Source organism: Chelonia mydas, chromosome 10, assembly GCF_015237465.2.
Source record: "Chelonia mydas isolate rCheMyd1 chromosome 10, rCheMyd1.pri.v2, whole genome shotgun sequence".
NCBI classification, from domain to species: domain Eukaryota; kingdom Metazoa; phylum Chordata; order Testudines; family Cheloniidae; genus Chelonia; species Chelonia mydas.
In genome coordinates, this window is record NC_051250.2 from 57,266,522 (window position 1) to 57,293,401 (window position 26,880).

The 26,880-nt window shown below is 43.8% G+C and overlaps 1 protein-coding gene across 1 annotated transcript in view; it reads left to right on the forward strand.

The window, feature by feature from the left end:
* ADAM10 (ADAM metallopeptidase domain 10) overlaps window positions 1-26,880 on the forward strand; it is a 120,124-nt gene that overhangs the window by 16,105 nt on the left and 77,139 nt on the right. The window contains exon 2 of the mRNA XM_037910171.2: window positions 14,912-15,062. Within this exon, the coding sequence (XP_037766099.1) occupies window positions 14,912-15,062 (151 nt within the window). The remainder of the gene's footprint in view (window positions 1-14,911; window positions 15,063-26,880) is intronic.

The following is a 26,880-nucleotide window of genomic DNA, read 5'->3' on the forward strand; positions in this document are numbered from 1 at the left end:
GACAATTGTGCTGCTTCTACTGTTAGCTTGTGGCCATTTGCATTCCTCAGCATAACTCTCAAACATTTCAAAGTCTTTGGGGAAAAAATAAGCAGAAGTACTGATTTTTATTTTTTTTTTTTAGGTTCCCAAACAATGCAAAACACCCACACAACCAGTGTAACCATGTGTACTTACAATGATTAATTTTCTTGTCTTTCTCCTTTCCTTCTGTGTCTTGTCTTAAATTAGACTGCACACTCTGCAGTGCAGGGATCGCATCTTCCTGTTTTGGTGTGACACCTGTCACAATGGGGGTCCAATCCTGATTGGGCCTTTTGGGCACTATTGTAATATTAATGTTACATTTTCAGAAACACACAAAGTTAAGGTAGCATCATGCAGTGTGAAGCCTTGATGTTTATTTGTAGCGCCCTTAGCAGATACAGATCATTTATCCATGGATAGAAATCGGTATCCACTGAACTATAGGGCTCTCCTTGGAACCACAGTGGCAAAAGGAGCAGAACGTGGGGCCGCTGTTTTCAGGAGCCAGTGCCCTGTACCCGCAGCTCCTCCCGTGCTGCTGTACAGCACCCATCTCTTCCATGCAGCTGTCTGTGTGGCTGCGTCTCCTGTCTGTGGTCTGTACAGCTGCGCTGGAGGACAGGGTTGGGGGCAGGGCTTGGGGTGGTACACTTGCACTGGAGGAGCCGCCAGCATGGGGCTCTGGCTCCTGGGAGCGCTGGTCCCATGTTCTGGTCCTTGTACCTCTACGGTTCAGTGGATGCTGATTTCTATCTGCACAGGGCTCTATTTATTTGGTACAGAGTAATCGAAGATTGAAACCCATTCTAGGAAAGCTACATATGAAAAGGCATATGCCACAGATAGTGCTGCTGCATCCTTTCATGGGAATAGGGTAACATGAGCCCCTCTAAAGTGGCAATGGCTGTTTCCTAATACAGCAAGAGAAGATCCTTCCACAACACTAACCTAGCTAGGAACACACTGCTGAAATGCAAAAAAGGGAATGTGTAACTGCAGTGAAAATACCTAAAACATTTCAGTGTCCACTTTTTGTGGGGAGAAATAGCAATATTGGTTCCTGATAGGTCACTATACGGAAGTAACTGATGAGGGTTTAGCAAAGTCTGTGTTGCTGCCTAGCAGAACCAACAGTTATTGCAAGAACTCCTAAGGCTGATTATTCTTGCTATTTTGTCACAAAATAGCCACTGTGCCAGAGATGGACTTTAAGCACCGCATACTGCAACTACATGTCACTTGCCCAGGAGACTCCTAGTTGTCTACATGTTCAAATACACTGATTTCTATTTCAACACAGAATACAAAGTGTACAGTGCTAACTTTATATTTTTATTACAAATATTTGCACTGTAAAAATGATAAATGAAATAATATTTTTCAATTCACCTCATACAAGTACTACAGAGCAATCTCTTTATCATGAAAGTGCAACTTACAAATGTTGGTTTTTGTTTGTTACATAACTCTTTTGCTTTTGAGAGCAATCTAAAATTTAGAGCCTACAAGTCTACTCAGTCCTACTTCTTATTCTGCCAATCGCTAAGACAAACAAGTTTGTTTACATTTACAGGCGATGCTGCTGCCTGCTTCTTATTTACAATGTCACCTGAAAGTGAGAACAGGCCTTTGCGTGGCACTTCTGTAGCCAGGTTGCAAGATACTTACTGCCAGATACACTAAACATTTGTATGCCCCTTCACGCTTCAGCCGCCATTCCAGGTGATACGCTTCCATGCTGATGATGCTAGTTAAAAAATAATGCATTAATTAAATTTGTGACTGAACTCTTTGGGGGAGAACTGTATGTCTTCGCCTCTGTTTTACCCACGTTCTGCCATATATTTCATGTTATAGCAGTCTCGGATGATGACCCAGCACATCTTTGTTCTAAGAACACTTTCACAGTAGATTTGACAAAACGCAAAGATGATACCAATGTGAGATTTCTAAAAATAGCTACCGCACTCAACCCAAGGTTTAAGAATCAGAAGTACCTTCCAAAATCTGAGATGGACGAGGTGTGGAGCATGCTTTCAGAAGTCTTAAAAGAGCAACACTCTGATGCGGAAACTACAGAACCCGAACCACCAAAAGAGAAAATCAGCCTTCTGCTGGTGGCATCTGATTCAGATGACTAAAATGAACATGCATCAGGCCACTTTGCTTTGGATTGTTATCAAGCAGAACCCATCATCAGCATGGAAGCATGTCCTCTGGAATGGTGGATGAAGATGAAGGGATTTATGAATCTTTAGCGCATCAGGCACATCAGTATCTTGCAACACCGGCTACAACAGTGCCATGCGAATGCCTATTCTCACTTTCAGGTGACATTGTAAACAAAAAGCGTACAGCATTATCTCCTGCAAATGGTAACCAAGTTTGTTTGTCTGAGCAATTGGCTGAAGTAGGACTGAGTGAACTTGTAGGCTCTAAAGTTTTACATTGTTTTATTTTTCAATGAAGTTATTTTTTTGTACATAATTCTATATTTGTAAGTTTAACTTTCATGGTGGAGATTGCACCTGTACTTGTATGAGGTGAATTGTAAAAAAACAAAAAAAAGTGTTTCAGTGCAAATATTTGTGTTCAAAAATAAATAAGTGAGCACTGTACACTTTGTATTCTGTGTTGTAATTGAAATCAATATATTTGAAAATGTAGAAAACACCCCAAAATATTTTAAATAAACGGTATTCCATTATTTAACAACGTGATTAATTTTTTAATCGTGCGATTAATCACACTATTTTTTTTAATAGCTTGACAGCCCTACTGAAAATATGTTGCTACTCCACTGTTTGAAGTGGAGGGTGATAGATGGTGTGTTCAGGGGTCTAAGTTTCCCTATTCCTTCATTTTGTTTCATTTACCAGACAGCTTCTAGCTAAAGTAACCAAAGCTAGATACAAATACTTTAGCGTAAGGGAACACTAGTAAGCATGAGGAAGTAAGGTCAAGTGAGAAGTCATTCTGCTCAAAAGGAGGAAGAAACTGGGATTCTTCCGGATCCTGTCCTTGGACCCTGGTGGATGGGGCAACAGCTTTTGACTGTTAGATGTATGATTAATGTAAAGCTCTCAAATTGCCCTCCAGCTGATGCAAGGAGAGCTTCTTTTTTTTTTTTTGTAATTAAATAGATCCTCTTTGGGATTCTCACTCCTGGGTGCCTGTTTCCTAGTAGAAACTGGTAGAACTGAAATTCTTAACCTTTTTTGTTCCTTAACCACAGATGTAGCAGGTAGAAGAGAGCTCCCTCCCTCCATTGCTTGTGTGCCATAGGACTCTTATCTGTAGTCAGTTCCTTGAGCATAGCCAACAAGGGGCTCTCTGCAGAAGCACTGTCTCCATTTGGTACTATTGTCTTTTCAGCCTACTTCAGGTAAACTCTGTAGTGTTCCTCTTCCTTTCACTGTGGCCTGTTTCTTTCAAATATTCATTTTACTTTGACTTTGCTCTTTCACTGCTGCTGGTTCTGAAGTACTGATGGAATGCTGACCTCCAGATACCTAAGAAGAACTTAATTTCTGTGACTAGGCTTTGCCTTTTGAGTTTCAAGCACTTCAGAGATTTCAGGCTTGGTGCTTGGCCTTCATTCAGTTTTGGAGTCACTTTAATGAACATATGGTTTTGGAAACATTTTCCCAGAGTGTACATCTTCTTCACGTGCTTGATCAAAGGGAAAAAAATAAGAATTCTACTTGAAGCAGTCTGACCACCCTTAGAAAATCACCAAATTCATTTAATTTCCTATGAGTTCCCTGGACAATACTGTTGCTAAGGTGACTGTCCAAATGACTATCCTACTGAATTGCAAATGGTAATGACCTGGGTGGCCGCACTGTGTAAGGCTATGTGTCAAGGCTCATTTGATGTGACACTGAACAGCTTCTACTGACTTACTCAGGGCTGTATTCATTAGGCGTATGAAAGGCAGGTACATATGTTTATAAAGCACCATTACCGGGATTCAGTCTCTAGAAGGAATTGTACTTTGGATTCTCAGGGTTGGAGAACCTCTTTCTAAAGTAAGAATCCAAAAACGTTTCTTCCCCAGAGTTTATTTTAGGATGTACTTTTTTGAGTTGGCCACACTTTCCCTTTTCTTGTTCTTTAGATGCTCTCTACAGGCTTTCAAAGTCTTAAGCCTGATGCTTTTGAGAAGTATCTTCCCTTTCTCTTGTTTTTAAAACTTTGTTCATTGCTGGTCTTGCTCTTGATAGTTTTCATCTTTTCTTTTGAGACATCCTTCAAACTACTTATTCTTCAGCAGTGAGAATTGTGCCCAGTTGGTATTTTGTGTTAGGGATAATTACTACTTTTCTGAAGATCTCATTTACTAGGATTCTCACTCATCCACTTCCCCTGTCTTGGAGGGAACCTTCCTGAAGGTTGTTTTATTTTATCTTTACACTTCTTTAGTCTTCTTTTAACTTTGCAATCCTTTCACTTTGGCTTATTTTTCTTTAGGAAGTCTCTGCTGACGGCTAAATCATAAACTGAGTGAAATGTTCCAAAAGGTGGTTAAGCTATGTGGTAACATGCAGTCCCCAAAAGACAAGCAATTCATTCTTTTGCCCACTACTGTAGGTTCTTAGGGCATGTCTACATTGTACATCAATGCACACTATGGGAGTGTGGTTTCTAAAGTGCTTGAGATTGCACCAGCACACTACACAGACCAATTAATGCACAACACATTTGTGTGCTTTAGAAATCACCCTTCCAATAGAGCTCATCACCTCACTGTTTAGACAAAGGTCAGGTCTACACTACAGACTTACACTGGTATAACTAAGTCACTGGGTGTGACAAACCCACACCCTTGTATGATCCAGTTATACTGACCTTACCCCCATCAGCGAGCTTCTCCCGTCAACATAGCTACCGTCTCTCACAGAGATGGATTATGACAACGAGAGAAGCTCTCCTGTTGGCATAGTAGCGTCTTCACTGAAGCGCTACAGCGGCACAGCCACTGCAGTGGTTTAAGTATAGACCTGCCGAAACCCTCACAAGATGTCAGGTAAATCATGTCAAGGTAAATTAAAGCTCATTAAAACCCCTCCCCCTGCTGTTCACTCCTGAATGTGCAGGGGCTACTTTATGCACATAGATTTCTCACCTCTCGTTGATTTTGTCCCCAAGTAGACATGCCCTTAGAGACCGAAAACCTTTGAGCTTGGACAGTTTTGAGTGTCTTTCCAGGTAAAAATCCAGTAGTGTGAATCATACAAGATGTCTTCAGGAGGCAGAATTATGCAGTTACCTATGTACCTACTTCTCCCTCTCCAGTCCTCTTGGGGAGTTCTCCATTACTTGGGGAGATCTCCATTACTGTACTCTTTGCTCCTGTCCCCACAGTTTCCCAACTGCTGAGAGGAGGGAAAGGAACTAGAGGTGCTTTTCTTCTGCCCTTCTTGTTGCTTAAATTTCACAGAGAAATGGACATGAACTCTTACCACTGAGCAGACAGTCTGCAGTTACCTTCTTATTAAATGTGCAACAGTGATAATAGGAAGATATGCTTTGAATTTTCCTGTGTGCATCAAAGCAATTGCTTATGAAGTCTGCTCCCCAAAATTTTGGGGAGATTCAGGCGTTGAGTAATGTGAGCTTCAGGGGAGCTTATGAACCATTTACAAATGACTGCTGTGAGATTTTATTGCTTGTGCACTATTGGAGTTTTGATATGGGTATTTCCTACTTGATTCCATGGCCGTATGTCAATTTGTATTTTAAACATTTTTGGTTTTTTTTTTGTTTTTTTTTTTTTAAAGGGAAGCTTGTCTAGAGTAGATGCTTGTGCTCTTTAATTCATTTTTTTACCACCACCCCTTTTGGTCAGATAGTTAACAGTAAATTTTCAGATCTTTGTCAGAAAATGGTATTCTGTAGAACAAATGGTAAGGCAAGGGTAGTATATAGGCAAACTGGGGCCAAATCTGGACTGCCACACACTTTTGAAAGCACCCCAAAATCTTTTTATTTACTTATTATTTATTATCATTATTGTTTATTTTCTCTGGCGTCTGGACCTTGACTATACCTTGACCAAAAAATTTGGACCTTGACAAAAAATAATTGACTTATCACTGTGGTAGGGGAAAGTAAATGGGACATGAATGCCCAGTTATTCTGTTGGCACTTTTATACTAACAGTGGGGTAACTGGGAGCACTTTTATGTCAGCTTAGCTAAGAACTTGTATGTATTTATTTTGAGAGAAGCCAAAATACCGTAGTAACTTCTGAATTAGAGAACATATTTAGCTGAAAACATAAATGGCTTTTAGTATACAATAAGTCAAGATAGTGTTCAGTATTTTGAAATCACACTGATTAGATGTAAGTTTCTGATATCAGTTAGTGTAGTATTTAATTTAAGGGAGAAGTTACAGAATTGTGGTATTTTAGTTGCAAGACCTGTCATGTAGCTTCATATTAGTTGACTGCATATTTTAAAGTGCCTTTAAGCAACTCCTAATGCTGCATTATTTATACTGTTTTATGACATGTACTTTTTTTTATATAAAGGAAAAATTGCTTGCATTTCTGTTCAATCAGTTTTGTAGTATCAGGAAACTGGTATTTTAAAGTATATTTTTGTGAAAAAGGCCCAGAGGCACAATTACTACCTGTCTATATTTTGAACCTACAGACAAAATTAATGGCAATATTTTTTTTTTTTCCTCTCACCGTAGCAAAACAAAGGGTGAAAACCTGGCCCAGTTGAAATGAAAGGTCAGGATGTTGCTTCAGAGTGTTTGAAATCCGTTCATGTTTATTTTCTAATGTCCACTTACTTTTTCTGAGCTCTGGTCATTTTCTAAATGCATGTTTAGGGATGTCCCATTTATGTACTTTCCAATTCTGGATGTTAGACTGTCGGTTTAAGTGTCCTACTCTAACTGTGTTTTAAATATACTTGACATTGTGTATGAGTATGGCTGCGAGTCTGTCATGGAAGTCACTGATTCTGTGACTTCCCGGGACCTCTGTGACTTCTGCAGCGGCCAGTGCTGGCTCAGGGGCTGCCTGAGTGAGCAGCCCCAGGCCACCAGCAGCAGTTTTGGTGTGTGGGAGGGGGCTCAGGGCCAGGGGTTGGGAGGTGTGTGGGGGTGCTTACCTCAAGGTGGGGCCTCCCTGGCTCCCATTAGCATGGCCCTGCAGTTCTTAGGCTGCAGAGGGGCCGGGGGCTCCCCAACTCCGCAGCTCCTATTGGCTGCAGTTCCTGGCCAATGGGAGTTGCCCAGCCGGTGCTTCTGGCAGGAGCAGCACGTGGAGCCCCCTGGGCTTGGCCCCTCTGCTGCCTTGGCCCCTCTGCTGCCCCCTGCAGAGCCAGGTAGTCTAGCGTAGACTAGCGGGGGTCCCTGGGCATATGCCATTGCTCACCCTGTCCCCCCAGCACCAGCAGGGTCCCAGGCCACAAACTGCTGCCCACTCTTCCTCCCCCGAGCACCAGCGGGGTCCTGGGCCAACTCCCTCAGCACCCGTGGGACCGCCCCTCCCCCCAAAAACCCGTGACCTTCTGCCCAAGTTTTAGGGGTATATAGTAAAAGTCATGGACAGGTCACGAGCCGTGAATTTTTGTTTACTTCCTGTGACCTGTCCATGACTTTTACTAAAAAAAAAAAAAAATACCCGTGACTAAAACGTAGCCTTATGTATAAGACAGATCCCACTCTTCAGACTTTATAATCTAGATAGACAACATACCAGCATGGAAGCGAACTGTAAAAGCTTACAAAGCCTGGTGGTGGGTTTTTTGTGTTTTGTTTTGTTGCTGCTTTACTAGCTTCTTCAAATGATTTTCACACCCTTATCTTCTCTACAGTTGTTCCAGCTTAACTGTTCCACTTTTGTTAACTCAGAGTGCTCTCTATTCTATGCTAGCTCCATAGAAAGAAATAGCTCCCTTTCATAAAGAAAAGTGACTAGGTACCTGCTGACATCAATGCTTTTTTTTTTTTCTAAAAGTTTTTCAAGATGGTTCCCAAATCTCTAGAGGTCTGTACTCACTCTCCTCCTGCCACTACAACTGCTTCACCGGGGTGCCTACGCCCTGAATGGGAATGTCTGCTGGAGATTGAACCCAGCCTGGTGGGGTCTTCCCTACTGCTTCATAGTTCTTACAGTGTAATCGAGTGTTTGTGCTTGGACACAGGGTGTGGACAAAAAAGCATCCAGCACCTACTAACCAGGTGCTAAAGATGTCCTCATAACTTTTTTACTGGACCAAGAAGTTTTTATTTTTAAACTTGTTTTCCATGTCCTAATGAAATTAGAACTGTAAAGTCAAGGAGTAATTCACAGCTCTAATTTGCTCCTTGAATTAACTCTTTACTATATATGTGCTCCTACCTCTTTCTGCACTCATTTGAAGAGTGGATTCCGCTTGCTCATTCTGATTTGAAAAAATTGGGTAAGTTTTTGAATTTTCCCATGACCTTGTCTAACTTTCAGTACTCATTGTTATGTAATTTAAAGTAGTTTATGGTCATCGTGGTCTCACTTTTTAGAAAGGTATCTTGGTAAGCCTCACTTTAATTACTAATTGGCGCAGTGGAGTGGAGATCAGCTGTATGCCTGCCAGTCTACATTTTACTTTACTTTCCATGATTCATTGCCCTAAATATTTCTGGGTGAGACTTCCTGAAGGAAACTTAAGAGTTGTTCGCTTAAAAAAAATGATTTTCATGAGGCCCTCCTATCCTGATATTTTTAAATGTTACAAATAGACTAGCAAACAAACTTGGGTGTGTGAATTCCTACCTCCTCCATAGACTAGGGCTCTGATACCTGCTATTGCAGAGGTGGGCAAACTACAGCCTGCGGGCCACATGCAGGACCCTCAAGCCTAGCCCCTGAGCTCCTGGCCCGGGAGGCTCGCCCCTCGACCCCTCCCCTGCTGTGACCCCTTCCCCCGCAGCCTCAGTGCACCGCACTGCCGGCGCAATGCTCTGGGCGGCCATGCAGCGCAGTTGCAGAGCCGCAGCCTGACCCAGTGCTCTGCGCGGCTTTAGCGCCACCAGCCACCGGTGCTCCAGGCAGCACGGTAAGGGGGCAGGGAGGGTTGGATAGAGGGCAGGGGAGTTCGGGGTGGTCATCAGGGGTCGGGGGGGTCAGAGGGCAGGGATCCTGGGGGGCAGGGGGACAGTCAGGAAGGAGAGGGGGGGTTGGATGGGGCGGTGGGGGGCAGTCAGGGGCAGGGGTTCCGGAGGCTGTCAGGGGACAGGGAGAAGGGGTGGTTGGATGGGACAGGGGTCCCGGGGGGGCAAGTCAGGAATGAGAGGGGGGGTTGGATGGGGTGGCAGGGGGCAGTTGAGTTGGGGATCCGGGGGTGGTCAGGGGACAGGGAGCAGGGGGTGGTGGATGGGGTAGGAGTCGGGGGGGGGGGGGGGGGGGCGTCATGGGATGGGGCGGGGGAGTTGGATGGGGCAGGAGTCCTGGGGGAGCTGTCACGGGGCGAGAAGCAGGGAGGTCAGATAGGAGGCGGGGGCCGGGCCACGCCTGGCTGTTTGGGGAGACCTAGCCTCCCCGAACTGGCCCTCCATACATTTTTGGAAACCCAATGTGGCCCTCTAGCCAAAAAATTTGCCCGCCCCTATGCTATTGGAAGGTCCACTTAATCTTTAAGGGAATTTATGGGTATCCTTCTCTCTTTTGTGTGTATATAAAAAATAAAAAGAGAGAGAGGTCTCTCCTATCCCAGCCTGATTAGCTTATTGCTTCAGTTATACTCTTTACCCATTTATTCATCTTCATGCAGAATATGCACATTCCAAAGTAGCTGAACCATTTTCCTGATAGCTGAACAGGTCCTTTGAATATTCTTTAAATTAGAGATTGATGTTTCTCTGTGACTGGACTTACTATTTTACCAGGCTGAATGAAATGGGATAGAATGCACTTCTGAGGTTATTTCCACCTCTCTAGTGAGTCTATTTAAAAGCAAATTAAGCAAAAACAGAAACTAGCTTTAATACTTTGTTATACTGTCAGGAAGTTAGGTGTTGTTTCTCTACTATAGCATAAATGCTTTGAACTTTTGAAAGAGATCTGGGCAGGGTAGGCTGAAAATAGATCGTGTTTATGTTCCTTTGAATGCTTGACTTGGGAGAATAAAAGATGGCCTTTATATAAAGTGACATTAATAAGAGCCAGGTATGAAATGACTGTGAGTTAAAAAATTCTTTGATATTTTAGACTTCATTCCAGTTAAGTCCTTTTAAACTTATTATGCTTAGGCAAATGTAATTACTGCTCTGCCAAAGAGCCTGAAGAATTAGCAGTACTTAATTGCAGAGTATTCCTAAAAATTACTTCTGCTTAGTCCTTAGTTTCTCTTTTTAAAATGTAATTGTACATGAAAGGAAATAAATAAGCCAGAATATAATCAACCATTTTTACTTTATAGTATTGGTGGATAGCATACATAAAGGGCCACGTATCTGACATAGTTTGGAGCAAAGACTGAGTGTTCTTATGATTTACGAGGCTGTTCTGTTGCTTTGAATAGTATATTGGTTGGCTGAGTTAATCGTTTCTTGTATGTAATTTAATGCTGGGTGGTCATCCTTTGATGGAGCATTTAACTTTTTTTGCATGGGAATTTTTTCTTGTGTAAATCTAAATGAAATACAGCGATTGGCTAGTCATGGAGAACACTTTTGTGTTTAGGGAAGATGAAGTGTGTAGTATTGTTCCCTTGTTGCAGCAGTAGCAGGGCAGAACTTGTATATAGGGGTAAAAACTGTGAAAGTCTTGAAATGAATCCATCATAAAGATGGTGTCCCAACCGAACTTCTGTTAGGTACAGCTATGGAGTGATTTCTCTGAAAAGCCATGCCTAACCATATCTTAGTAGAATAAACATTGCCTCCTTCCAATCCAAATGTAAAGCTCGCTGCTTCACCCTTGCTCTTCTTCTAAGCTGCGCATAGTATACCAGTATTTGCTTCAATAGTTAAAGCATGCATAATTTCCTTTGGGGGCCAGAAATGGAAAAGAAAATTCAAATGCAGTGCTAGTGTATTTGTTTCACAATAGAAAGTGATCCGATCACAGTAATGGCCTGGATTAAAACCATGAATATAAAATCTAAAAAAACTGAAGGTAGCAACTTACAATGAATCTAAATTTGCAACTGTCTCACTCTTGGCACATACACAGAGGCCTCTGCTCTATTGTCCTCATTTTGGGAGGATGAATCCTCACTTGAATTTGGCTACGGAGATAAAGGGAGGTGCAAATCAATGGTAAACCCTCTACTTTGACTACTTAGTTCATTTCTGGATACTTCATCTCCAGAAAAAATATACCAGAAGTATAACAGATTCAGAAATGGGGGACAATTACTGGCGGTATGGAAAATCCAGGATATTTTTAAAGATTGTGAAATTAGTGTGATGAGGAAATGAATGAGGTGACATAAGAGATAAGAATGCCTTCAGATTGACTTTCTCTAGCACTTATGTCTTCTCATAGAACAAGGAGGTGAATGAAAATTAAATGAATTAAATTTAAAAATGAAATTTTATTTAAACATAACATGTAGCTATCTAATGGCAGCAAATGCCACAAGTTACAGAGGTAAAGTCGTGGGGGCTGCATTAATTCTTCAGTAGCCTTCTCTGCTTGGAAAACTACCTTTAAAGGGGATAGTGGTGTTTGGGGAAATCCCTGTGGAGCTGTGCTGGCCAGGGAGATGGGCAGAGCAACAGAGTCCTGGCATCCAGGGGATTGGCTTGGTTTGGGATTAAACTACTTACATACTCATTGGGAAAACTACATTTTCTCCTACCCTTAAATTAATTATTTGGAGAAAACTCACGGATCTGATTTTCCTTGGATATATTTATTTTTACCATAGTGAAATCCTCCAGATCCCATCTGACAATTTATTTCTAGAGAAAAGGGGATGGTCCAGGCCAAGTTCTGGAAGATCAAGGACTGGAAACAGAAGAATGAGTTTCCGAGGAGGAGAACCTTGAGAATAGAAAAGATGATTCTCAAATAGATGAGCAACCAGTTTTAAGTGTGGTGAGCACATTAAAAAAATCATAAGGGAGAAAAAAGCAGATGGTGAAAGTGCCACAGTAACAGAAGTAGAACAAGATAGAAATTTTGTCCTTGGAGTTTTTTTATATGGACACTTTTGCACAAGGAAATGTTCAGATCACCAGTCCATTTCATATAGGTAACTAAATAGTGATCAGATCTGGAGTTGAAAACTGGAAATAAAAGACTGCATATCTTACTTCCAGTACATTAACTTGGATATCAACAACTGTGTGTATTAACTTTAAAAATAAATGATCTGAAATTCCTTTTACTCCCACTTAATCCTGAGTGAAGGTGAAGATGGTGCTTTTGGTCCATTTTTATCTGCTTTTTTGTCATTACTTCCATTTCATACCAAATCAGTGCCACATTTAGAACCAGAGTATTTCTCCAAACCATCTTTGAAGCCATGGGGTATACCCTATCAAAGGGATGATGTGGGGAAGATTTGGCAAGTCATTGAGCAAAGCTTGAGTAATAAATATTGGTACTATTTGAACATTTCTTCTAGAAGTCTGGTTGGCAAAAGTTATACTACAGACATTTTTTGTTTTAGAACTATTGGCTTATTTTAAAAAACATTTGACTTTCACATAATTAACTGCAAATTAGTGTTTGTACATCACTGCAGAGTTGGTGTTTACATTTGAACAACATTATGAACTATGTTCAAATGTAAAATGCTATCTTCATGCACGTGACTGCCTAATCCATTGTGTTCTTCAAATACAGCAGCTTCAGATGAAGCTATTTCTATGAATTTGCAAGAGGAAGGATTATAAATTGGTCATTCTGTTCTTCTGCTTGGGTTTAATGACAACACTGGAAGGCCTCCTTGTCTCCAACTATATAAATTTACATACAAAGTACTAATGGCAAATACTCGTGTGTTCTGCATGCAAAACGTGTGTAGTGTTTTAAGGCCTATTTTAATTAGGGTGGGTAGTTTTTTAATTTTCCTCAACATGCTGTGGTAGTTTAGTGTCCCATTCGAACAAAGAATGCAACAATGATGGGGCATCAAAACTCTCTTGAATTCTGTATAATAACTTTTGGCCTGATCTTCAAAGTTGTTTAACACCTGAAGTTTACATTCATTTGCTGGAATTTGAGGGCACCCACCTTTTTATTGCTTTTCCTCTTATGAGCACCTTGAATTCTTAAGGGTTTAGATTTCTGGACCAAAACCTTCACTTTAGGGAGCAAAATCACCATGCTCAGTCACTTTAAGTGCCTTATATCCAATTAAAAATGCTTTGCAAGATATAAAAATATTATAGCTGATCTTCATCAACTCATCTCTTCCTCTCCTGTTGGGTTTGTTCCTCTTTTCTATTCTTCCTCTCCACTACTTTCCACAGTAAAGCTTTTACTTGTCTTTTTGTCCCCAGTCTGAACTATTGAATCACTTCCTCGTCAGTTGTTTCCATAAAGCTTTCTTCTAGCTTGCCTTATTAACTCTGAAACAATATTATATTCAAACAATATAAACAATGTAATGCATAGAATTTACATGCCGATTGTGTTGCTTCAGATACTGAAGGAAACTATACATAGTGGCTATACTTATATGTAGGAAGAATAATTGCTTAGAACACACTTAATGAATGTCAGGACTTATTAGAATATCTTGTCTCAAACGATCACGTGTGAAATTTATTTTGTACTATCACTTTTGCATATTCACTTTCCAAAATAGAAGCAGAAGTCTTACTCACTTTTTATTTAAAAATATGAAACATACGAAATAGAAGGGAAACAAGTAGTGGCCTAGAGCATTGAATACATAGTATTCACCATTCGGGGCATGAGTCCCCACCACTCTCCCATCCATAAGGGTTTGTGGGAGGAAGAAATTTTCAAGACAAAGCCAGCCCGGGAGTCACTCATCCATTTTGAGTTAGTAGCAGCAATCCTCAGTCCCCTGTAGATTCATTACTTTTCTTTCTGAAGTTTTACTTGGGAAATGTCGCCGAGATGCTGTTTGCTCCAAGCCCCTCCTGTCTACTCCACAGGTTGCTCACCATCAGCTTTGACATCCGGGTTCCTGTTTTCCTGTTTCTAATGCCCCTCCCATTTAATATCCTCCGTCCCTTCCTTTGGTTTTCGTTGTTTTGTTTCTTCCCATCCTTTTGTCTGTTAGGTTGCTTTAGCAGTCTAATTTAGCACATACCCAGAATTTGTCTTCAGGCAGATGTTTACACAGCGGTAGAGAAGTCAGTTCACTAGCTTATCAATGCCAGTTGACTATTCAGATACCTAGTCTTGCAGTGAGTCTTGTACTAAGGCAGAAGTACTCAATGTCTAGCATAACTTTAAAACCATTGTTTTGGGCCCTGTCTGCACTACGTGTAGATCCAGGCAAAGCTCTCAAATACCAGTGCTCCTGGCCAGCTCTCCAGTTCCCTTCCATCCTCAGGTTAGCCAGTTTTCTCTTCCAAAATTCTCATGCACTCAACAGGAGTCAAAAACCTTTTGCAGGGAAATGTCTAGGCCAAGAGGCTTGAATTCAAGCTGAATCCTCAGGGATGTTTCTTCAGCCTTTTTTGCTTGCATGGAAAACTGCTTTGGAAGCACAGTTATCACATGAAAGAATATTTGTATCACTGCACGTTTAGACTTGCTTTTAATCGCCATGTTTTGGCTTGCAGAAGTAAGCCTTCAATTTTGAGTAGAAACTGTAATGCTAGCATTGCAGAATGAAAATACAAGTGTGTTTTTCTTTTAGGAGTGCAAAAGAAAAACATCAAGTTGTTCTATTCACTCATACTTTTGAAATGCTGAGACTCAGATTACTGTTTTTTTTTCTTTTCACAGGCCAGTATGGAAATCCTTTAAATAAATACATTAAACATTATGAAGGATTGTCATATGATGTGGATTCATTACACCAAAAACACCAGCGTGCCAAAAGAGCAGTGTTGCATGAAGACCAGTTTCTGCACCTAAATTTTCATGCACATGGAAGGTGAGTAATTTTTATTTAAGGCTATTCACCTTAAGAATACTTTCCATTTATTTTAACAAAATACAAGTGCATTGGTTGAAGTACTATACCACTGCATATGAATGTTATATAACTTGAATGTTAAAATATTTTAAAGATACTTTTTATAATGCAAGTGAATTAATTGTAAGTGTCCAGAGTAAATCACACTGAGTTGTAACTACCTCTCATTTTTACTTAGATTTCCTCAAATTTTCTTATTTAACCTCAAACCAAAGATTTAATTTTTGGCTAAGATTAAATCTCTTTTGGTTTTTGAAATATATTAAGAGTGGAGTGGCATAGTTATTCCTGGTTTTGTAATGCATTTTTGGAGTTTGTGAATAGCACAAAGCTGTACACTGAACTTTTGCCTATGAGTAGTCTTCATTGAAGAAAATAGTCCAATTTGGGACAAAGTACTGAATTTTGTAAGCCACTAAAAATGCATTTTCTATACTTGTGCATGAAAACATAACTGAAAACTAAAGTTATTTAATTCCATGTTGCCGGAGAAAATTAGGTAGTTCCATAGTGTCATTGTAGATAAATGGGGTGTGTGGGAGAAAACTAGCACTGTGCTGCAAAGATTTGAAAAACTCTGGTCCTGCCGGTAGCATTTTCTTTTAAAAAAGAGAACTCTTGCATTTAACATAACTTTTGCACTTCCTGATTTTTATGGTCAAATTTGCTCTGAGACTGTCTATACTACAAGTGCTACAGCAGCACAGTTCTACAGCTGTGCGATGGAAGGGGTTTTTCTGTTGCTGTGTTGCCCGATTCTTTAGTAGTTATTAATTATTATTGATTTCCCATTAATACTAATTTAAAGAGGGTACTGTAGGTTCTAGTCCCAGGATTTGGCATGACAGAATCAAGGTTATTGAGTTCAGTATCTGGCTGGGAACCCCAGAGTAAATAATGTAGACGCTCAGGCTGAGGGCAAAGCAAAGCTTTAACACCTTTTGTGAACACAATTAGTAAAACCACCAAAGCTCCAAACCGGATAAAAAGATAGCAAAAATACAGATTTATGGTGATATCTTGTACCATTCCTCACATATATTCTCATATAGTCATACCCTTGCTTGGGGATCTGATGGTAAGAGACAACCTGCTCTGACCCTGGCATGCCAAACAAGTCCGATGGTCCAGATTGACGGACGACAATGACCCCCTTTATGTGGTGGTTTGGCCTATTGTAGGGCCCAGGGGCTGTCATGAATATTCATTCAAATGCTCAGCATCCCTTGTCCATATCCAACTTTTACCCTATAGATAAGTATATTAATGATTTTAGCTTATTATCATATATATCAGTTAATTGCCAGGGCAAATCCATGGCTAAGCATCTGCTGACAATCTATCCGAACATATCCAAGCCTAGTATCAGCTCAGCATTCCCGTGGTAACCTGGTAGCATTTTAGACAACCCCTTCCCTTAAGCACACTATTCCCAGTTCCCCAAAACTCAGAGTAACTTTGCCATTTATTTATGCCAGAGTTCACAGGCCTCGAAGCCTTATGATAATTTATACCTTATATTAACTGCTTAAGCTAATATCTTGCAGGATGTGGGCCTGTAGGTTCCTTGAATTACTGCAAAGTGAAATAAGATGCTAAAGCTAGCTCTGTAGGCTATAACTATAGTAAATCCATCTCCTTGAGAGATGGTAGCTAGGTTGAGGGAAGAATTCTTTTGTCAACCTAATGGTGTCACTACTGGGGCTTAGGTCAGCTTAATTTTATGTCTCTCAGGAGTGTGAATTTTTCACGCCCCCTGAGTGATGTATCTAGGTCAATACAGGTTTACAGTACAGGCCCATTTACGCGCGAATCCACTTAATGCGCGGTAGCGCCATACCTCCCAGCGCTACCTATTTAACACGCGAGACTCGTTAACGCGCGGTACAGGAACTTGCTATGTAGCACTACAGATTTGTTCACTAACTCACTGACCTAGAAATGGACAGGAAGTGTGGGGCGGAAACATGTTGTACGTCTTTACTGCCAACAGGGGGAGAAGGGGCAGCAACGTTAAAGTGCTGCTGTGGATGGTCCTTTGCTACGGCAGCACTTTAAGGGCCGCCATGTGGGAGGCAAAAAGGGCAGGGATGTTAAAACACTGCCGTGGCAGCACTTTAAGGATGGTCCTTTGCTGCGGCAGCGCTGGGCCGCCGGCAGAGGGTGGGGGTGGGGTGCAGCAACATTAAAGCGCTGCCGTGGCAGAGGACCCTGCAGCGCTTTAAGGTCCCTGCCCCTTTTGCCCCCCTCAGCCGCTGCCGACGGGGGGTGGGAGGGCAAAGGGAGCAGCTGCCCCGGCGCTGGTGATTTAAAAGGGCCCAGGGCTCCAGACACTGCTACCGCAGCAGTGGCATCCAGAGCCCCGGGCCCTTTAAATCGCCACGGGAACCCCAGGCGGCGCAGACCAGGCAGCCTGGAAGGGCTGGCTGGGGGATACTGACCCTTAGCCCTGCCCCTTCTAGGGGCCAGAGCCGCCCCCATACCAGTAAGTGTCCTGAGTTACTTTCACCCCTGTGTAGTAGTAGTAGTGTTTTTATTAGATTAGACATTTGAATTTATATTCTTGCAAAGCACCGTTAACAGCTAGGCCTGCAGTATTTGGGACACTGAATATGTATGTAATCCTGGGGCCGGGGGCGGGAGGGGGTGTATATTTATAGCTATCTTAAGATATTTCAGCATGGCCCTCTTAACTCGCGGTCCATTAGCGGAGAGGGTGACTGGAAAAGTTTGCTGAACTCTTGCATGTTGCGATGGTCTGGCCTCTTGCTTAGAAGAGTCCCCCTCTTGCCTGTGTGCTTCAGCTCCCCTCCCTATTTTGTTATGTGCACAGAGACATTTAAAGTCAAGGGCCCTACTGGAAGAAAACACATTGTTCCAATAGGGCAGAGCCATTCAACGTTGATGGCTGTGCCATAGCTTCTCAGACAGTCTTTCTGCTAGGTGTCATGCTGCTGCTACAAAATGGGTGCTCTGATCAACAAAGGAGGTTGTAATGCAGCATGAAGGTCATGCTCCAAATGATTACAATGGAAAGTAGAGCCCCTGAAACAACATGGGGTTTATAATTTGATATTGACACATCCTCAGTTTCACATTGACCACTTGTGATCAGTAAATAATCAATGACACTCTCCAGAAAAGTACCAGTATTGTAAACAGATTCCATCATCTCTTCCCTAAAAAATTTAGCTCGTGTGGTATTCCATGTTCTAAATATTACCATAGTATGTTGATAGTTATCTGCTGCGTTTTACCACAAGTATCTTCAATGGTGGATGAGTCATCCATATATGTAGCTTTATCTACATGCTAATTTTAAAGCTCCATTGGATGAAAATAGCTAAATAAAATTTAGATAGTGATCTTTGAAATACTTTCCACTGTAAACTAGTCTGTTGCACTCCAGTGCCATAAGGTAACTGAGTCCAGGAACCTGACAGCTTTCTTTAAAAGATAGCATTAGAACATCTACAGTTACCTTAGAAAGGATTTAAAAAAAAAAAGTATGGAAGGGATATAAATCTGTGTGCTTCAGGGCATAAGCCAACTTCTTACTGAAGGGGTTAAGAGGAAACTTCCTACACAGACAGGTGTCACAGTTCTGGTTGAGCTCCTTGTAGACACTCAGCAGGCTGCTGAATTTGGATCTCAGCACTGGACTTCTGTGTGTTTTGGCTTTCTGAGCAGACTCCAGGCACTACCTCTGGCTTTAGGTCTCTAAGCACACTCTCAGGGTAAAGATCCTCCATCTAACTCTGGCCTCTCTCCGAGCTGGGACTATATTGCCCACTTGCCTAGGCCCTGATACTAGCATCATCTTCCCAAGGCTTTCCAGTAGCTTAACTACATCCATCCTAGAACTCCAGTGTTGTGGACACTCTGCTTTTATGGTTTATCCCTTCAGAGACAATCTAATAGCTGAAGCAAATAGTATTGGAAACCGTAGGCAAGTTTATCTATCACTCTTCACATAAGATGGCATCAGAGGTACAGATCTAGGCAAAACAAGAAACATCTGCGCTAAAATCCTTGCCTCAGTTTCCTCAACACTTTTCAGCATTCTTTGGGATTGTATTCTGTGTCCTCCTGTGGTTCCAGGACTCCATTCCTCCAGGTCAGGCTTCTCTTCCAGATCCTGGAGTCACTGTCTGACCTCTGCAGTCCGTTTCCTCTAGCTGTGGCTGGTGTCCCGCAGTCAAATAGTTCTCGTTCTCTCTCTCCTCTGCTTCTGGTTTTAAAGGGCTATACCCGCCCCTAGGCTATATCTACACTTAATATGCTATACAGCAGCAGTGTTTCAGTGCAGACAATCACTACAGTGATGGGAGGGGTTCTCTTGTTGCTGTAGTTAATTGGCCTCCCCTAGAGGCAGTAACTAGATTGACAGAAGAACTCTTCCATTGACCTAGCCCTGTCTAAACTGGGGGTTAGGTCGGCATAGCTACGTCTCTCAGAGGATGGGTTTCTTACATCCTGAGAGAGAGAGATCTGTGCAGATGTAAGTTTTCAGTGTAGCCTATCCCCTGGTTTTTGTGTCCCTTGTGGAGAAAAGCCACTGCTCCAAACCCCCACTCTGTGAACAAACTTGGTTGAACTGGTTCCCATAGACTTCAGCATTTCCATTGTCCTAAGGTGCCCCTCTTGAGTAAGAGCTGTTTTTGATGATGACTGTCCATTGCTCCTGGTCTGGGAGAGACACGACACCAGCCCTGAGAGCAGATGACTGACTATACATCCCCTGAGACGTTTAGTGATGCAGAAACTTCATCAAATCAACCACAATTCAGAAGTGTTATGTAGATCTCCAAATAATCACAGCAGGTTAGTACAAAATTGCCCAACTGGGATTTTTGCACCTTCTCCTAAAACATGCGGTACTGCCTGCTGCTGCAGGCTGAATAGTGGACTAGATATGTCTGGTCTGGTAATTCTTACGTTAATTGTTTTGAATGCATTCTTAAACTAAAGGGCAAAGATTAAATATACACACAATGCTCAGTGTAGAAATTAAGTGTTATAAAAATTATGACACTCTTTAAAACTGGTGGTGCTGGAGTTTCAGCCACAAAAACAAGCAATTCAGTGTTGTGGGTGACGTTTGCCAACTTAGGTAAATAGATATTGGATCAAGAAATTATTATGTACATAGGTCGGTGGATGGGTTAAGGGCACATATTCAGCCTTGGGATTCCTAACTATGAATATAGATTTTGTTTTATACATAACTTATTTTTATGGTAATATGGAATAAATCTGTTTACAGTTTTTTACATTTGCTATTGTATGAACTGACTTCTTTGATATTCAGTCATAACTCTGTTCTGAATATACATTAAAAATTACTACTTGGTGTGTTTCAGAGGTTTAAGCACTGATTGTTGTTAAATCATGCTAGCAAAGATTGTAAATACGCTTTGTGCAATATTCTCCCCCTCCACTTAACTACAGTAAACTGGCACTTAAAAAAATACCACCCAGAAAAGATGTCTCTTATGATCTGTTTGCAAAAGTCATCTTGAGTGCAGACCCATTTGAGCTTGTAGGGTTTAGGTGAAATGTCTTGAAACATAGACCCTGAGTCTGCAATGGGCTGCACCAGACAAGTCCTTGGTCTACACCTAAAACTTAGGTCAACCCAGCCACGTTTCTAAGGAGCATGAAAAATCCACACCCTGAGCTCTGTAGGGGTTAGGTCACCTAACCCCGGTTGTAGATGGTGCTAAGTTGATGGAAGAATTCTTCCATCAACCTACCTACTGCTTATTGGGGGAGGAGGATTAACAACAGCAGTGAGAGAACCCCCCTGTCGCTGTAGTGAGTGTCTAAACTGAAGTGCTACAGCAGCACAGCTGCAATTGTGCTGCTGAAGCGGTTTCAATGTAGACATAGCATAAGCCCAAGTATAGACACCACTAGATTGATGGAAGAATTCTTCCATAGACCTAGCTACCACCTTTGAGGGGATAGATTTACTACAGCGATGGAAATCCTTCTGTCGCTGTAGCAAGTGTCTACATTGCAGCACCACAGCCATGCTGCTGAAGTGTTTGTAGTGTAGACCTACTTTAAGGCTCTGACTGCGTGTAGTGGTCTGCCTGCATGGAGCCAGTTGTAAGACTGGGGCATTAGCGGGGGAATTTATATATTAAAACCTCATTCCCTGGCTGAATTCTTATCTTAGCTTGGTTTCAGAGTAACAGCCGTGTTAGTCTGTATTCGCAAAAAGGAAAGGAGTACTTGTGGCACCTTAGAGACTAACCAATTTATTTGAGCATAAGCTTTTGTGAGCTACAGCTCACTTCATCGGATGCATCCGATGAAGTGAGCTGTAGCTCACGAAAGCTTATGCTCAGATAAATTGGTTAGTATCTTAGCTTGCAGTTTGGATGATACTATAATGGCCTAGTTGTAAACACTTGATAACACAGGTTAATATAATACTTGCATCTCCTTAAATGTGCAAGGACACTAAGCATAACAACGTCTAAAGTTTTTAAAACTCTTGCCCATTGTACAAAAGAAGTGCCTGTTAAAATGAGACACAAGCATTTATAGAAGTGTGCAAAAAGAAAAGGAGTACTTGTGGCACCTTAGAGACTAACCAGTTTATTTGAGCATAAGCTTTCGTGAGCTATCATCCGATGAAGTGAGCTGTAGCTCACGAAAGCTTATTCTCAAATAAATTGGTTAGTCTCTAAGGTGCCACAGGTACTCCCTTTTCTTTTTGCGGATACAGACTAACACGGTTGCTACTCTGAAACCTGTAGAAGTGTGGCGCATCTATATATTTTTATTACAGTGCTTTAATTCTCATTTCAGAAGCTTTACCCTTTTAAATTGACTTTGAAGATCTCGGCTTATTTTTTAGGCATAGTGACTTATATAACATACCATTAAAATATTGCAGAAAGAAAAATTGTAATTCTAAGCAATTATCCAAAGACTTTCTACACGAGATGTTTTTGTAAGGAGAACAAAGCTATTCTTTTTAGATGGGGAGAAGCACTTTTGCACTTGTGCTAATGGTAAATGTATCTCAAAATATTTATTGAAAATTAAAGAATATTATTGGAATACTAATAGATTTATGAATATTTCAAAATATTGAAAACTAATTAAATTTCAACTTGCCGTTCAATTTTTGTTTAACATTCCAATTTAGAACAATACCTTGCTGTGTTTACATTTTCTTGCATTAGTTTAAAAAAAAAAGTGCATGTACATGAAAGCAGAAACTAACAAAATAATTCTTTATAAAGGTTTGAACGCTTAGAACAACTTCATGAATTAATTGCTGTAACTTGCTGAAATTTTTCCAGAGCAAAAATCTAATGATACCAGACGGGTGTTTTCATAAACTTAATTGAACAGCTCTGATACCACCTACAAAACTTTTTTGTTTTCTGTGGCTCTGTTTCCTTCTGGGGCTTTTCGAGGATCAGAGGCTACTGCTGAGAAAAGTTCTTGTTTGTGAGTGAAGATGCAGAGGACCTCATATTGTAACTGCTTTCCTGGGCTCGTGGTGCATTTAGAGCTGGTTTTTTCTTTACAGAAATATCTGATGTACAGGCTAGGCTGTAATACTACTTCATTACTTGATTTTTAACTGCTATCAGTTCCCTGCATAGAGAAGAATCAAAATACCCTTCAGCTCAGTGTCCAGAAAACTTGCTGGTGGCATTGGTGGGAAAACAATGTGTGAAGAATCAGAGTATTCAAGTATGGCCGGCTGGCTTCAGTGTGATCTGTCTTTTAATCTGTAGAATTGTGCTTAATAACACTAAGACCAAAGACATTTACATCTCTTTACATGTGAGTCATTTTAATTGAACTGATATTTAGATAAGTAGTCTCTGCTAGTAGTGTCCAGTATATAACTATTGTTCTTCTTCGAGTGCTTGTTCATGTCCATTCCACGTTTAGGTGTGCGTGCGCTGTCTGCCTGAGCGTCGGAAACTTTCCCCTTAGCAGCTCCTGGCGGGGGCCCCCCGAGTGGCACCACTGCGCTGTGCATATATACCCCTGCTGGCCCGACCCCCTCCAGTTCCTTCTTACCATCCGTGGCGGCGTTGGAACAATCTCCTCCCTCTCCCTCTCGGTAGAAGAGCAGTCCCTTAGCCTTTAGAGTAGCTGTTATCAGTTTGTTAACATACCTATTGTGGACACTTAAGTCATTAGGTGCTTTGAGGCTTCCAGCACCTGCTGCGGGGCATGACGCGGGCCCACAGCTTCAAGGCTTGCGCCACATGCCACAAACCTATGCCAGTTAGTGACCCCCATGACTCATGTCTAAGTTGCCTGAGGGACGGACATCAAACTGAAGGGTGTAGGATTTGCGAGGCATTTAAGCCAAGAACAAGGAAAGAAAGAGACTTTCGTCTAAAGCAGCTGTTGATGGAGGGTGCATTGCAGCCACCAGGCCCAGAGCACCCAATGCTGGCTCAGGCTTCCTCGGTGCGTAGTGCCCCGGAGCCATCGAGAGACCCGGCACCAGCTAAGCACCATAAACTGTTGGCCCCAGAGTGCCAGGCTAGGCCCCGGCACCGCTCGTCCTCCCTGGGGCCGTCCCCTGCGCAGCCGAAATGAAGGCGCGGTCATTCCCCACATAGGAGGCCGGCACCTCCCAAGGCACCCAGCACCGATAAGAGCGGGAAGGCCGAGGCACCGGCTCTGACACCGTCGGTCCCGGTAGCACAAGTCCCACCAAGGCCGGACCTAAATGAGCTCAGTGCGGACGATGGGCTATAGGGCATAATGGATCAGCCCTGTACGCCTGGCTCCTTTGAGGCTGTAAAGGACCTCATCGAGCTGTTGGCGGCAAGCCCCCTCCCATATGGGGAGAACCCTCCGGCACCCATGTCTTGGGTGCTATCGAGGGGTAAGCTGGCAGTGGTGTGCTGCTCGAGGACACCGTCCCAGCACCGCTCCCGAAGTTGGTCCTGGTCGAGCTCCGACTCCGCAGACTCACAGTTGCCAGCGGCCCAGAAGGAGGTTGCGGCACCAGCAGTGGGTCAGCGCAGGGAGGCATTGGAAAGGGCATGCCACACTCTGGCACCACCCAGAGACCAACTCCTCCTGGTGCTGAGACAGCCCTTGCCAGAGGACTCCCGCAGACAGTCCCGGTCCCGGGGATACCGGTCCTGCTCCTGCTCAGCCAGGAGCCGCTTGTTCTCCCCCTGGCGCAGATCATTGGCACCTCCATGGCCTTTGTGATCGGCATCGCTGCAGTCTGGCACCGACTCTGGCCACTATAGCTAGCTGCACCGGGCCCCAGACAGCAGGGACCCTCAGGTGGGCTGGCAACCCCAATGGGGGCTGCCAGGCCATTGGCCCTTCTGGACCCCCTGGGCCTATCAGGAGCGTCAAGGGCAAGTTACTCAGTGCAGCGGTCCTGGTCCCTGCGCTGATGCCAGAAGGTGCCGGAGGCTACAGTTTCCAGACCTCCAGCTTCCCCCCAGGATAAATGGGAGAGACTGGCACAGAGTCTGGTGCCATCCCATGGACTCCTGCCCCGGCCTGAGCCGGAGGCCCTTCCCACGGGAGAAGGGCAGCAGGAAGACCAACTGGAGGGGGTTGAGCAGCAGCTTAACCTCCTCGTCTTCCCCGAATACGGCGGTGGCAGGTTCAGAAGTGTCCGGCCCTCCAGCGATAGACCATAGAGCCCACCAGGAATTGCTGCGCAGGGTCGCCCAGAACTTGGGGTTGCAGGCCAAGGAGACAGTTGAGCAGGAGACCCCATGGTGGACATTTTGAGCCCCGAAGGTCCGTCCAGAATAGCGCTCCCGCTCATTAAGACCATTCAGTCCAACTACAAGACGACTGTATGGCAGACCCCAGCCTCCAGCACTCCAACAGCCAAGGAAGTGGAGCATAAATATTTTGCCCCTTCTAAAGGCTATGAGTTCCTGTTCTGCCACCCCGAGTCCATGCTCCCTAGTGGTCTCAGCGGTAAATGAAAGGGAGCGCCATGGACAGCAGGCCCTGGCCACTAAGGCCAAGGAGGCAAAATGCCTAGACCTTTTTGGTAGAAAGGTGTACTCATCTGCGGGCCTTCAGTTGAGGATTGCGAACCAGCAGGCCATCCTCAACAGGCATAATTTCAACTCCTGTGCAGTGGTGGAGAAGTTTAAGGACAACCTTCCTCAAGGTTCCCAACAGGAGTTCACAGCCCTGGTGGACGAGGGCAAGGCAGTAGCCAAGACCTCTCTCCAGGCCTCCCTGGATTCGGCAGACGCAGCGGCTAGAACAGTCGGGTCAGGGGTGGTCAAGAGGCGCTCAGCGTGGCTCCAGGAGTCAGGCCTGCCGCCCAAGATCCAGAATACACTCCAGGACCTCGCCTTCGAAGGGTCAGGGCTCTTCTCGGACCAGACAGACACGAGGCTGCACAGCGTCCAGGACTCGCGAGCTACGCTTAAGTCGCTGGGTATGCGCACCCCAGCGATCCAGAAGAAGCCCTTTAAGCTGCAGCCTCCCCCTCAACGCCAGTACCAGCCTCGCCATAGGCATGAGACTTACCGTAGGCGAGGCAGGGATAACAGGCAACAGCGCAACAACAATAGTAACAATAATGCGCCGGCCCAGAACCAAGGCCAGCACAAAGCCCAGCCGGGCACTAAGCCAGGCTTTTGAAAGTGTGCTCAGGGACAGCGTACCAGACCAATCACCGGATCTGTCCCTTTGTTTCCTGAACCACCTGTCCTGTTTCTCCCGTGCATGGTCCACCATTACGTCAGACAGGTTGGGTCTTACGGTACGGAACGGGTACTCGCTGCAGTTCGTCTCCCTCCCACCCCCCTTCCCCGTCCCTCTTCAGGGACCCCTCTCATGAACATCTCCTAGAGAAGGAAGTCCTCTCGCTTCTAGAGGCGGCGGCGGTAGAGGCGGTGCCGCATGGCCTAAGGGGGAAGGGGCTCTACCTCCGGTACTTCCTCGTCCCCAAGGCCAAAGGGGACCTTCGCCCCATCCTAGACCTGCGCGGGCTCAACAAGGTCAAGGCCTTGTTCCCCATGGTCTCTCTGGGCACCATCATCCCTTCCCTGGATCTGGGGGACTGGTACGCTGCCCTCGACATGAAGGACGCGTACTTTCATATCGCCATCCACCCAGCACATCGACGGTTCCTATGCTTCACCGTGGGCCAAGAACATTACCAGTTTGCAGTTCCCCCGTTCTGTCTAGCCGCGGCCCCAAGGGTGTTCACGAAGTGCATGGCGGTGGTGGCGGCCTTCTTACAGAGGCAGAGAATCCGGGTGTACCCATACCTCGACGACTGGCTTCTGGTGGGCCGATCTGAGGACTTGGTAGTGACAGCGCCAAGGGACGTGCTGGACTCCCTGCTGTGGTGGCAGTCCCAGCCTGTGGTTTGTGAAGGTATCCCCTTTGCCGCCCCACAACCAGACCTGACGCTGGTGACGGATGTTTCAGACCACAGATGGGGGGCTCACCTGGGGACCTCGTGACGCAGGGGGTTGCGATCCAGAGCAGAGCGGTCGTTCCATATCAATGTGAAGGAGCTCAGGGTGGTTCGTCTCGCCTGCCAGACCTTTCACACCACTCTGAGTGATCACAGCGTGACAGTTCTGACAGACAACACTACTGCCATGTTTTATATAAACGAGCATAGCGTGGCTCGTTCCTTGTCACTCTGTCGCAAGGCTCTCCTCCTCTGGGACCTTTGCATAGCACATGCAATTCACTTCGAGGTGTCCTAACTCCCAGGAGTACAAAAAGAGCTGGCGGACTCCCAGAACAGGACGTACCACATGCCCGAGTG